Below are 12,511 nucleotides of genomic sequence, written 5' to 3'. Positions count from 1 at the left end.
GGGGGGGGGGGGAGAGACCAGACATGAAGGCTTGTCTTTATTTTTACTTTTTATCACAGAAAAGGAAAAGGCTGAGTTTTATGAGTCCTATCACCAGTTTCAACAGTTTCAGCATTTCCTGTCCCAGCTTCATCTTCTGTTCCTTGTCTTTGCACTTACCCCCTCCTAGAATGTTTCAGCACACCCTAGAGTGTTCTTACAAACGTCATCTCCGTTCTTCTATGACTCTTAAGAACATTCGACTCTCCAGAAAAGCCAGACTTAAGAGAAGTCCCCAAATCCCATTTCTCCACCTTCAAATCCCCCAAACTAGAGAATAATCTGAATTTGTTACAGAAAGGCCTTGTTATTGCTGTTTGGACATAAAGTCACACCTCTCTAGGGAATGAGTACCTCATCTCCAGAGGCATTCACACACAGGTCATCATGTTTGGTGGCAGCAAAACTTCACAGCTGAGGCTGTATGTATACAAAAAGTTTTTTTGTTTTTTTGTTTTTCTTCGAGGCAGGGTTTCTCTGTATAGCCCTGGCTGTCCTGGAATTCACTCTGTAGACCAGGCTGGCCTCAAACTCAGAAATCTGCCTGCCTCTGCCTCCCAAGTGCTGGGATTAAAGGTGTGCGCCACCACTGCCCGGCTACAAAAAGCTTTTTTTTTTTTTTTTTTTTTTTTAAGATTTATTTATTTATTTTATGTATATGACTACACCATTGCTCTTTTCAGACACACCAGAAGAGGGCATCCAGTCCCATTACATATGGTTGTGAGCCTACATGTGATTGCTGGGAATTGAACTCAGGACCTCTGGAAGAGCAGTCAGTGCTCTCAACCACTGAGCTATCTCTCCAGCCCCTACAAAAAGCTTTTAAGTGCCAACCTACACTCAGAAATGAGAGGACTCTTGGTTAGTTACTCTGTAGAGGAAATAGTCCTACATTCTTAGCATCCTGTTCCATCCTAAGTTTCTGTAGAAAGCTGAATACCAGATAGGCAGGAGAGGACAAAAAGCAGACCCAGAGGAAGTGGGTGGGTAGCGGAACACCCTCATAGAGGCAGGAGGAGGGGGGATGGAATAGGGGGCTTGAAGGGGGCGGGGCACTGGGAAAGGGTAAAGTAAAGAAAATATTCAATAATTAAAAAAAAAAAAAAGAAGAAGAAGAACCAGACCCAGAGCCCAGTGAGAGCAGGGTATGAAGGCAGCACCACAGAGGTCCCCTAAGTGACTCCTCTCCTGCCAAGGTTCTCCCAGATGGTTCAGGACAAGCCCCTGCGTACCTCCTGGCAGCGGAAGATGAAAGAGCGACAGGAGAGAAAGCTGGCTAAGGACTTCGCCCGGCACCTGGAGGAAGAGAAACAGAGGCGCCGGCAGGTAAGGGCCCATCTCTCCAAGTCTGGATCCCCCAGAGGCCAAATACATATCTGCTGCAGCAGAAACTGAGTATGACAGACACAGGAGTATGACTTAGTCAGAGCCCCCAGGCATGAGGGCCTCAGGGGTAAGAAGAATAGTCTAGGCCATTAAAATAATAGGATTCCCACTAGCCCATCCAGCTAAGCTCTGCTCATGGACATGCAGGAGACCTGGAAGTAGAGTGAGTCCAAAATAGAGGCCAGCAAGCCATCTTAGTGGCAGGGGCATTCAATGTGGTGGGGTCAGGCCCCTCTCTGAGACCTGCTTATGAGGGAAAGGCTTGCCTCAGATTTGCCACTGTCATTCTAGAAGAGACTCCCACTCACCACCCTGGGGGTGGTCCTTGCACTTTGCTTCTAATTCACTCCTCTTTCCCTGTCTCAGATCCAAAAATGTCCTCATTAGAGGTTCATGCCCATGAGCTAGGGACTTGACTAGCATGCACAGAGCCTTGGGCTCAGTCACCAGCACCCCAACAGTTTGTTCCCAACATCGTTAGCCTCCAGGAGTCTTGAAAAGAGTCCCAGTTTTACTTTAGCAGTCAGTATTGAGTAAGCAAGGTCATGCTGGGTTGGTTAGCAGGATTGTCCCCAGAACCAAATTCAGCTGTCACTGCTAGTCTGGTGAGCCCAGGGTACAGAAGGAGCAGTGATTCAAACAACTTGTCTCAGATCTGTGGTTCCAGCCACTGAGAGGAGGGCTGGAGCAATCACTAAGGCATCTCTGCACCTAGCTTTGAGTCACTCCAAATCTAGCTGGCACTGAGGCCCCATTTTTCATGTGTACCTTGACTCCCGCTTGGCCAAAACAGTTGCCAACTCATGAGCAACTGGAGAGGTGCATCCTCCCAGCCCTCCTAATACATAGGGGCACAGGTCACCCCCATGACCCCAGGTAGTCAAAGCCACAAAAAGGCCTGACCACATAGTAATCAATGTTGGAGCCATTATCCAGGCCGTAGCCCTGCTAGTACAAAGGCAGCATAGCCAGGAAGCCCTGGACTTCCCACCCCCAGAACAGGCTCCGAGTGTCCCTGGAGAGCTGGTGCTATTCTATGTTTTAGTTGCACACTTATTTCTTAAGTCAGCTTGATAAGATAGGTCCTGTGGTCAACTTTACTGTAGAGGTGAGGAAGTGAAGACTCAGCCACGGCACCCTAATTAGAAAGTAGAAGAGTAAAGACTCAAGCTGGACTAGGTTCCTCCAGAGCCTTTTGACAGCTCATCCTGCCCAGCCCTACCCAGGGCCAGGTGCTGAGCCAGCTATAGCAGCCTTACATTCTCATTCTGGGACACCTGAGCAGGGACAGAAGAAAACCTGGGACCAGCCCATCCTTCTCCTGGCAGCTAGTTCATGGGATGGTACAAGGGGCCATTCTGCCTGTGCATGACTTCTGGGTGGGAAGGCGCCCACATCTTGGGCCATACAGTCATCCTGTGTAAGATCCTGCCTTCAGATGTCTACCTGTTTACTACCTACTTTCTGGTTTGGAACTGGGTACTCTTGCTGTGGTGAGCCTTAGCTCAGGCCCTCAATACAGGCATTGCATCCCTGTTCTTTCCCCAGAAGTGCCTAGACCTCTACCCTTCCTCACTAGGAGCAACCTGGAAGCCAAACAGGCTTCTCCTCTTACGATTGTGTCATTTCTCACTCACCAGGGGCCCAGATGCTAGGGCCATCTCAGCTCCTAGCCTGAGATTCTCCTCCTCTGTGTTTCAGGAGAAGAAAGAGCGCCGGGCTGAAAACCTGAGGCGCCGTCTAGAAAATGAACGCAAGGCTGAGATTGTCCAAGTGGTGAGTACCCACCCAAGGGGTGCGGGCTGTGGCAAGGGAAAGAGGCCATTAATAAGATGGTCCGTTGTCCTACTGCAATTCTGGGCCCCTGACCCCCTTTTCCCCAAAGACACAGGGTTTTCATCCACACTGATGCCTCCTATTTCCCCCTTCCTCAGATCCGAAACCCTGCCAAGCTCAAGAAAGCAAAGAAGAAGCAGTTGCGCTCCATTGAAAAAAGAGACACCCTGGCCTTGCTCCAGAAACAGCCACCCCAGAGACCTGTAACCAAGGTCTGAGCTCAGAACAGTCCAGAGGTCTCAACAAGCCCAGAGTAAGAGCAAACAAGGCACCTCTCAAGCCACTGACTGACACCTCTCCTGGGGCCAGCACACCAAGACAAAGACTCCAGCCCTGAGAGAACTGAAGACTGTGCTGGGACTCAAGAGAGATTTAGCTGTCCCTACCTCCTTTCCCACCTGTTACAAAGTGCCTTATGATGATCATAAACTGTCACCAGGTGGTACCAGCAATGTACACCTTTAATCCCAATGCTCAGGAGACAGAGACAGGCAGACCACTCAGAGTTCGAGGCCAGTCTTGTCTGTAGAGTACAGGATAGCCAAGGCTACACAGAAATCCTATCTCAAAAAGAAAAGAAAAAAAAAGAAAGAAAAAGAGGTCTTGAACTATGAATTCTTGTTCCCTAGTGAGCTGGTAACTCTAACTTGGGGCCCTGGGTACTACCCACATTTAAAGGCCTTTTGTTAGAAGTCGGTGCCTCCAGTTTTTCAGTGACACCTTGGCCACTTGTGCATTCTGCTGATTTGGTCCTCTTAGTCAATGGAAGCTAGCCCTTCCCTAGTTTGGCACTGAAAGATTAAAGTGAGGAGTTGCAGGGTTTCTCTCCAGTGCCCCTTTCCCACACTGGACTGTAGAAGCCTTGGGGCTTGACCCATGCCCACTGATCTGCGCAGAGGTGTTTATGGGTATCTACATAAGTACAGCTCTGGGCTCCCAGAAGGACAGAAGCCCCTGCCCCACTGTGCTTTCGTTATCATAATAAACCATTAAAATACATGGTGTGACAGATATAGTGAGTAAAGCAGAAGGGACTTGGTGACATTTTACTCTCCAGTTTAAGAAGCACCTGCCACAGGCTTGAGGTCTGCTTGACACAGAACTGACAACCAGCCTGGCCTTAAGTGGTTCAGGAGATCCTGAGAATACCCCATCCCTGTTCCATATTTACAAGTTTCTGACATCAACTCCCCTTCCCCTAGAAGGTAAAGATGAGTCATCCAGCTTCCCTGCCATCCATGGTGGGGAGAACATGAGATGTGTGATGGAAGGTCCATGACTGGTACAAGGTGCCCCTCCTACCTGTAGGTTGGAAGTGATGGCTGCCAGGCCTTTCCCTGAGAGACAGCTAACAAGGGTAGGTTGTTCTCTGAATAGAATTGGTCCAGTGCTGCTGAAGGCCAGAGTGCAGCCTGGGCAGTGAAGATCCTGAGTGGGAGTTGACACACCAACATACTAATAAGCTGAGTAGCTGTGTGGCTAAAGCACATGTCTCAGGCCAAATGGGGGATTAAAAGTGAAACCGGGCGGTGGTGGTGCACGCCTTTAATCCCAGCACTTGGGAGGCAGAGGCAGGAGGATTTCTGAGTTCGAGGCCAGCCTGGTCTACAGAGTGAGTTCCAGGACAGCCAGGACTACACAGAGAAACCCTGTCTTGAAAAAAAACAAAAACAAAAAAAAAAGGCAGTTGGCTGGAAACTGCTTCTCAACTCCTCCTCCCCCTGCACCCATAAACAATATTGCCAATTGGCATCTATCCCTTTGTCCCATTTACAAAGTAGGGCCTTATGAGATGCAGGCTGTGAGCTTCACCAGCCTTATTCCCAATTGCCTTGGGCCAGCTGCCAGGAAGGTAATAGAAGTACAAAATGTTACCCAATCCTTATCAGTTACCCTAGCAAGATCCCTAGACAATTAAGTACTTTTGTTCTTAAATGTGCAGAAGCCTGGAGGACAGCAGTCAGGAACCAGGTAACTTCTAATGGCTGCTTTTGCATCCTGCTGCTCTCCCAGCTCCACGCTGCAAGATTAAAGTGTTTAGGAAGGACTAAATTCACCTTGCTCCACTTTCACAGGTTGATTTCCTGGACCCTACCCAGGAAGCTACAACCCAGGCCTGGCATTGGCTATGTACATTTTCAACTGGGTATTGGAGAGGCCTGGGATGTGTTGGTATGCTGTGCCGGTCTAATCCAAAGTACAGCTTAATGAGCCCTACTTCTCCTGGGACTGCTCTCAGACCCTCTGTGGGACCTCTGCACTGCCCCGCCTCACCCAGCGGATCAAGCGTGCAGGACGCAGTTGGGGAAGTAGGAGGGTAGAAGCTGGGCTGGCGGTGGAGGAGGCGCGGCGGCGGCGGAGGCGGTTGCTGGACCCACCACTCAGGTCGCTGTCCTCCAACAGCACGCTTTCAAGCACTTCACGTAGCGAGCGCCGCAGCTTGTGCAGCATATCGGGGCAAGTGAGTACGTAGAGTAGTGGGTTGACCACGCTGTTGAAGAAGGCCAGGCTGGTGACAAAGGGCAGCCCACGTGACGCGAGCTGCCGTAGCGTGGTGACAGAATGGGCACGCGCCTCCAGCAGACTGAAGATGTGGTAGGGCCCCCAGCAGAGCACGAAGGCCACCACGATGGCCACTACCAGGCGAACGAAGCGGCCTGTCCTCTGGCGACCACGATGGTACAGTCGCAGGCTCACGGCCACGTGGCTCAAGGCGATGATGGCCAGAGGCACCATGAAGGCCAGCAGGAACTTGCTGACCGCTAGGGCCTTCTGGCGGTAGTCGCACGTGGTGTCGCGATCAGGCCCTGGATTTAAAAGCAGCATGTTGTAATAGCACATGATGCGGCCATCTAGCCGCGGGATGGTGTCTCTGAACACAAAATAGGGTATTGTGTTGAGCACCGCCAGAGCCCAGAGCATCAGGCAGACTCTGTGCGCGACCGCCACCGTGCGGTGGTTCTGTGCCCACACTGGCCTCACCACCTGCAGGCAGCGATCCAGGCTGATGGCGCTGAGCAGGAAGCCACTGGCAAACATGTTGAGAAAGAAGACCGAGGAATGTATCTTGCAGAAGGTGGTACCCAGCTCCCACGAGTGGCCCACTGCCAGAAAGTAGGTAAAGAAAGGCAGGGAGGCGGCGGCTAACAAGTCGGACAGCGCCAGGTGTAGCACCCAGGTGGTGACCACCGTCTGGCGCATGCGACAGCCCACCACAAACAGGATGAGTCCGTTTTCCACCAGGCCCAGCAGCGAGGCCAACCCGTGCAGCAGCACCGATACGTGGTCAATATAGCGGAGGCTGGAGTTGCTGTGGTTTGGAAGCTGGACCATCTCCTCCAAGAGTGGGCAGAGCTGCTTCAGCGTGACGTTGGCCATGGCAAGGTGGAAGAAAGGAGGGCTGAGCCTGGCACCCAGGAACCAGAAGCCTGCAGCTTGGGCAAGAGATGAACCTATCTCAGAGTTGCCAGTATTGCCTGGTAGTAGGGTGGACACTAGGAATCTGTGAGGATGAGCAAGACAAGGAAGGGAGTAGTCCAGTTTTGGGCAAGCCAAGTGTAGTCTCCTGAGCCCAACAGTCTCTAGTTTGTAGGGCTACTGGAACAAAATGAGAACAATGTTTAAAGGGCGAGGGTAGATAGGGAAAATATAAGTGTGTGCTATGCAAGCATGAGGAGTTGAGTTGGATCACAGCACCCAGGTATAATGTAGGGTATGGAATCTCAGTGCTGGAGAGATAAAGAAAGGTGGATTCTGGGGGCGCACTGACCAGCCAGCTTAAACTACTCAGTGAAACACAGGTCCCAGAGCCCTTAACTTAAAAAGACAAGGTAGGGAACTAGAGAGATGACTCTACAGCAAGGTATATACTGCTTTTTCAGAGGACCAGTGTTTGACTTCCAGTACCCATATGGGGCAGCTCACAACTGCCTATGTAACTCAGTTCCAGTGGATCCAATTCCTCTGGCTTCTGCAGACCCCTGCATTCACATGCATACCCATACCCACAAACACACGCACACACACCCTTTTTTTTTTTTTTTTTTTTTTTTGGTTTTTCAAGACAGGGTTTCTCTGTGTAGCCCTGGCTGTCCTGGAATTCACTCTGTAGACCAGGCTGGCCTTGAGCTCAGAAATCGCCTGCCTCTGCCTCCCAAGTGCTGGGATTAAAGGCATGAGCCACCACTTCCCAGCTGCACACACTTTAAAATCTTATTAATGTGAACAGATCCTAAGCAACATGACTCAAGGTTGACATCTGATGTATACACACACATACATATTCCTGTACTCATATGTACATATAAACATACACAATTTAAAATAATAAAAGTAAGTCATTTTTTAAGGTACTGCTCCTAAGGTTGACTTTTGGCTTACACAGACACACACGCATGCACGCACACACGCACATACATGCACATACATGCACATACATACACAAGAGAACTGACACTAAAGTAGGCACTGTATCAATCCCATTACAATTACTTGTCCAAGATCACAAAGGTCAGGCCATGCAGAACTCATTTTCCCAGTCTCCGAAACACAGAAGGGTAGCCCCTCCTATGAGATGGAAGGTCTGTTCTATCCAGCCCCGCAGGCCTTACCTCGCTGCAGTTCCTCCTCAGAGAGCAGTAGTCAGCCTCAGAAATGACTGCTTGGATGTGCTGATTGGTTGAGATGAGGAGAGCTGGCCCTTCCTCTGAAAGAAGAAGGAAATAAGATAAGAGGGACAAGCGTGAGACCTGGCTGGAGGAACTATCACGAAGGAGCAGGAACCGGGGGAAGGCAGTCACTGTCCTACCTACCCTAGGAAACCCATGCCCATTTACTCATCCACACACTAGACTGATAGGCACATAATGCAAAACCTAAGGAGTTCTGGAAAAGCCAGGTTTTCTACATGCTCTCAGACTCATGGAGAACCCCACGGCCCAGTAACAAAGCTGGGGCCAGGGAAGGCTAAGGGAATCACATTGTATACTCCCTGCCGCAGAGAGGAAATGAAAGCAGGGTGTGCCAGGCACCCACAACCCTCCAGGTACTGTGGTAGATCCTGTAATAGATGGTTTTTCTTGTGGCTCTGAAAGAAATGTGCCAAGACTCTTTCCATCCCATTGTACAGGTGAAAAAACTGAGACACAAGAGTTTAAAGTGCCTGTTGAGCCATGCAACACAGCCATGTGGAAGAGGGATTGTTCTGTCCTCAGGCTGCTATCTGTCTAGTTTCGAATGTGGGATGCTAGAAGAAGAGACAGAAATAGGAGGTTGCCGGAGACTTCAGAACTACTCTCTCAAACTCCATTGGCCAAAATGGAAAAATCTACTCCCTTCCAGAAACCACTGATCTTCATAGCGTGGAGTTGTGGGACACCAACCTAGAAGATCCCTGACAGAATATCTCTTGGAGCTCGGTCAAAGAGAGCAGGCACATCTGACACCTGTGATCTCTATGAATTCTTACTGACCCTGCTTTTTAAGCTTTAGCATTTGCAGAGCAGTTACACTCACATCAATCCAATGAGAACTGGATCAATGAATCCAATAAGAAGAGGAAACTGAGGTTCAGAGAGGCGCAGAAGCTGGGTTAGTGCTGTGGAGGGAGACTGAGGTCTTCCTTCCACAGTCAGATGTGAGCTATTCTCGTTCTGCCTTGGGATAGCCCTTCAGCTGCATTGTCAGTGTCATGGGATAGCCCTTCAGCTGCATTGTCCGTGTCATGGGATGCTCAGAAGACAGTGCTCCTGCACGCTTTGGAACCACTCATCCTGATCCCTCAGACTGCATAAAGACAACTCCGAGACCCAGGATCTTGGAGCACCTGAGCAGCTAGGATCCTGTTATAGTGGGAACCCCAGCTTTTCAACACCCTGAGCTTGAACCCAACTTCCAGCTGGGTGATGAACTTGTCAGTTTCTCTAAGCTCACCGAGTGAGACAGCATGGTGGCCATGATCAAACGTCTCACACATTGGGTTTACCATCTAGCTAGCACCCAGGAAAACACAGTCTTTCCTTCTGGGCATCAGGCCCCACCAGGCTCCTAAGCTCCTCTCCTTGTCATCCTAGCTAGGAGTAGCCCCCTGTCTAATCCTGAGAGCACACCAAGGCTGCCCAGCCCCTGGAAGGCTGACTCCTTACCGAGCCACACAGCAAGCACAGGAGCACAGCGAGCACAGCGAGCACAGGGTTGAGCCAGGGAGGCTGGCAGCTTCTGAAAGCAGCAGGACTGAGCACCAGGCGAGTAGCAGGAGGGGAGTGAGCTGAAGGAGGAAATAGCTTCCAGCCCTGACGTAGGGCGGAGACACTGTGTTCAAAGTCTTTCATCTCCATCCAGGCCACCAGCCCCTGGTCCACCCCTTCTCTTCATGGAGGGGCCTCTGTAACCCAGAGGCCAGCGTTAAGCCCTTTACTGCCAATCCCCAGACACCACAATTCTCCAAGGAGAAGCACTCCAGCTCTTTTGAGGCAGCATGGGCCCCCGTCCTCAGAGAACTAGAGGAAATTGGGCCGTGGGAAGAGCACAGAGACCCTTGGCCAGGAGGTCAGTCACTTCTCCTTACTGGGTGCTGCAACAGTGACCAGGAACCAGGTCTTCTCACAGCAAGTGGGAAGGATGAAATGAGGCGGGTCAGGAGAGCATCTGGCACATAATAGATGTTCACAAAGGCAGCTTCTTTCCCATCCACAGAAAAGTGGACAACGTGGGTAGCTGCTTCACAATAAGGAAAATAGAGCCCAAGTCCAAGTCCAGGGGAGGAGAAGGTCGAGTCTTAGAAGTTTGCATTTTAGCCAGGCATGGTGCTGCATGCCTTTAATGTCAGCACTAGGGAAGCAGAGGCAGGTGGACCTCTGTGAGTTCAAGGCCAGCCTGGTCTACAAAATATGTTATGGGACAGCCAGAACTGTCATACAGAGAAACCCTGTCTTGAAAACAACAACAAAAGGTTTACATTTTCTTATTATCTGAGTTGTGTGAGTGGGTATGCATATATATGTATGCATGCGCATGTGTGTGTGATATGTTATATATGTTTATATAAATATAAAAAATAAATAGCATCAGTGCTATGCCAGCATGAGTGTTCTTCACAGTGCCTCAAGACACAGGCCAACAAGGACCTTGGTTGTCCAGACCCTTAGCCACACAAAAGGTCTCCCTTGCCCTGGTTCATAATGCTTGCAGCCCTTCCTTAAAGTACATAGTTCTATCCCTTCTTGGGATAACATTCATCCATATCTGAATCTAGATTGTGCCTATAGGCTCATGGTTTGGTTTCCAGCTGGTTGTGCAGTGTTGAGAGGCAGGCAGAAGCAGGACAGTAGGGGTGAGGCTCTGTGCTTAGACCCGTCCCTTGGTTCCTGGCTCATACTTTGATTCCTTTTTCAGCATGATGTGAGCAGCCTCCCCGACACATTCCAGTGCTGTGAACTTAAACTGTTCCACCCATTTCCTGCCATGCTGGGCTGAAACTCTCTAACACTGTGAACCAAAATGAACCTTTCTTCCTTTAAGCAGTTACGTCAAGTACTTTGGTCACAGCAACACAAACATAACTAATACGCTGCCCAACCCATATAAGCATGGGCAAGGCCATAAGGCAGTATGGTACAGTGGTTAGGCCAGGACTTTTGGGCCAGGCGACCAGTATTTGGATCTATCCCTGCCATTCTCTAGCTATGCGACCTTGGGTGAATAACTCCACAACATTAAAAACATGACTCTTAAAAGGTGGTCTGGGGGCTGGAGAGATACCTCCGCAGCTGAGTCCGTTTCCAGCCCTTGTTGGAGGAGGCTTAGAACCACCTGTGGCTCCAGCTCCGGGGAATTCAACACCCTCTTTTGGCCTTCACAGGCAACTGTACTCTCTCACACACATTCACACACACACACACACACACACACACACACACACACACACAACTAAATATTGAAATGAACCTTCCCAAGTTCCTTCTGCTCAGTCCCAGCCTTAGCGGAGGTTGGTGTGCAGCCTGCTCACTGAACTAAGAGTTCCTTCTTTCCCTAATAGACTTATCTCAGCACTAAGGCACGAGGCCTGTACAGACTTCCCTCGGGCTCTCGGCCCACCCCTGAGTCCTCCCCAAGCATGCCTTTGGGCAGTGAACATCCTGCACGGCTTCTATGGCAACCGTGTTAAGGGGCTCTCCTTCAGATAAAACTCTTCCTCTTCTGCCTCTTCTCAGTTCTAATCCTGTCACCACTCTCATGTCCCAGCCCTCCCTGAGGATCTCTTAATTGCTAAATAAAAAAGCTTCAAAGCCCTAGGAAAGTTACAAAAACAAACCAAAGAACGGATGCCCTGAAGCAAGGCTCTGACACGTTTTATGAAGAAATGGAGGGCACACACCCTCTTCCCCTTGTCCCAGGGGGGCTTGTGGGATCCTGGCTGATCATGTGTGGTGAAAAGCAGCCTCTACAGGCATCTACAAAGCCAAGCTCCTCTATAGATGAGGTGACCAAGGTGTGAGAAAGGATGTCAGCAGGATGTGGCTCGTGCTTCTTACTCGAGAGTCTCAGGATCTGACTCAGCACTGCCCACTTCAAGAGGAAGAGTATCTGAAGGGTGCCAGAGCAATGGGGTCCTGGGGAGCAGGGTCACTGGTTAGGAGTGGCAGACAGAAACCATGACTGGTCAGCAGTCTTGTTTAGCCTTAAAGTAGGAGAAGAAAAATCAGTCAAAAGGAGACCAGGAGGCCATCCAAACTGGCAGCCCTCCCTGAGATCAAATGTGAAGGACAGTGATTGAGGCCTTAGGAAGGAGCTAACATAGCATTGACCGTTTGATGTGAACCAGGGCTTCTCCCCTAGGACTGCGGAGAAGACCCACTCTATAAAGTGTTTTGCTACACAAGCATGAGGACCTGAGTTTGGATTTCCAGAATCCACATGGCCAGTCAGACACAGCAGCACACACTTGGAAGCCCAGTGCTGGAAAAGTGGAGACAGACCTGTCCCTGGAGCTCACTGGCTTGCCAGCCTAACCAAATTGGTGATCTCCAAGTTCATTTGAAAGACCCTGTCTCTGAAGATAAATATGGTATGTATTGGCTTATATGTGGATATTAGCTGTTATGCCAATGATAACCAAGATAAAATCCATAGAACCACAGAGGATAGATAGGTATAGAGTAGGGAATTAGAGGGAACTGATAGCTTTTGTTAGAAAAAGGAAAAGAAAAGATGGTTATGGGTGGATATGGGGAGCTGGACTAGAAAGATC

The 12,511-nt window shown here is 49.9% G+C and overlaps 2 protein-coding genes across 5 annotated transcripts in view; one reads left to right on the top strand and one right to left on the bottom strand.

The window, feature by feature from the left end:
* Ccdc86 (coiled-coil domain containing 86) overlaps nucleotides 1–4,263 on the top strand; it is a 7,290-nt gene extending 3,027 nt beyond the window's left edge. Inside the window, exons 2-4 of the mRNA XM_031389741.1 lie at nucleotides 1,239–1,368; nucleotides 3,130–3,204; nucleotides 3,363–4,263. Of these exons, the coding sequence (XP_031245601.1) occupies nucleotides 1,239–1,368; nucleotides 3,130–3,204; nucleotides 3,363–3,482 (325 nt within the window). The 3' untranslated portion in view covers nucleotides 3,483–4,263. The remainder of the gene's footprint in view (nucleotides 1–1,238; nucleotides 1,369–3,129; nucleotides 3,205–3,362) is intronic.
* Ptgdr2 (prostaglandin D2 receptor 2) lies at nucleotides 4,001–9,736 on the bottom strand. Of its 4 annotated transcripts, none has more exons than XM_031389736.1 (3): nucleotides 9,408–9,736; nucleotides 7,875–7,969; nucleotides 4,001–6,861 (listed from the first exon to the last, which is right to left on the bottom strand). In XM_031389736.1, exon 3 carries the CDS (start codon nucleotides 6,640–6,642, stop codon nucleotides 5,500–5,502), a length of 1,143 nt encoding a protein of 380 aa, XP_031245596.1. In that variant the 5' UTR covers nucleotides 6,643–6,861; nucleotides 7,875–7,969; nucleotides 9,408–9,736; the 3' UTR covers nucleotides 4,001–5,499. The 4 variants fall into 4 exon arrangements, with proteins under 4 accessions (XP_031245596.1, XP_031245598.1, XP_031245597.1 ...); XM_031389738.1 differs by having other exon boundaries at nucleotides 4,001–6,858; XM_031389737.1 differs by having other exon boundaries at nucleotides 4,001–6,766.
* Nucleotides 9,737–12,511: the final 2,775 nt, after the last annotated feature.

This window comes from Mastomys coucha, unplaced genomic scaffold, assembly GCF_008632895.1.
Source record: "Mastomys coucha isolate ucsf_1 unplaced genomic scaffold, UCSF_Mcou_1 pScaffold21, whole genome shotgun sequence".
NCBI classification, from domain to species: Eukaryota; Metazoa; Chordata; class Mammalia; order Rodentia; family Muridae; genus Mastomys; species Mastomys coucha.
The sequence above is the reverse complement of the archived record's forward strand: the minus strand, read 5'-3'. Positions and strand labels throughout refer to the sequence as shown.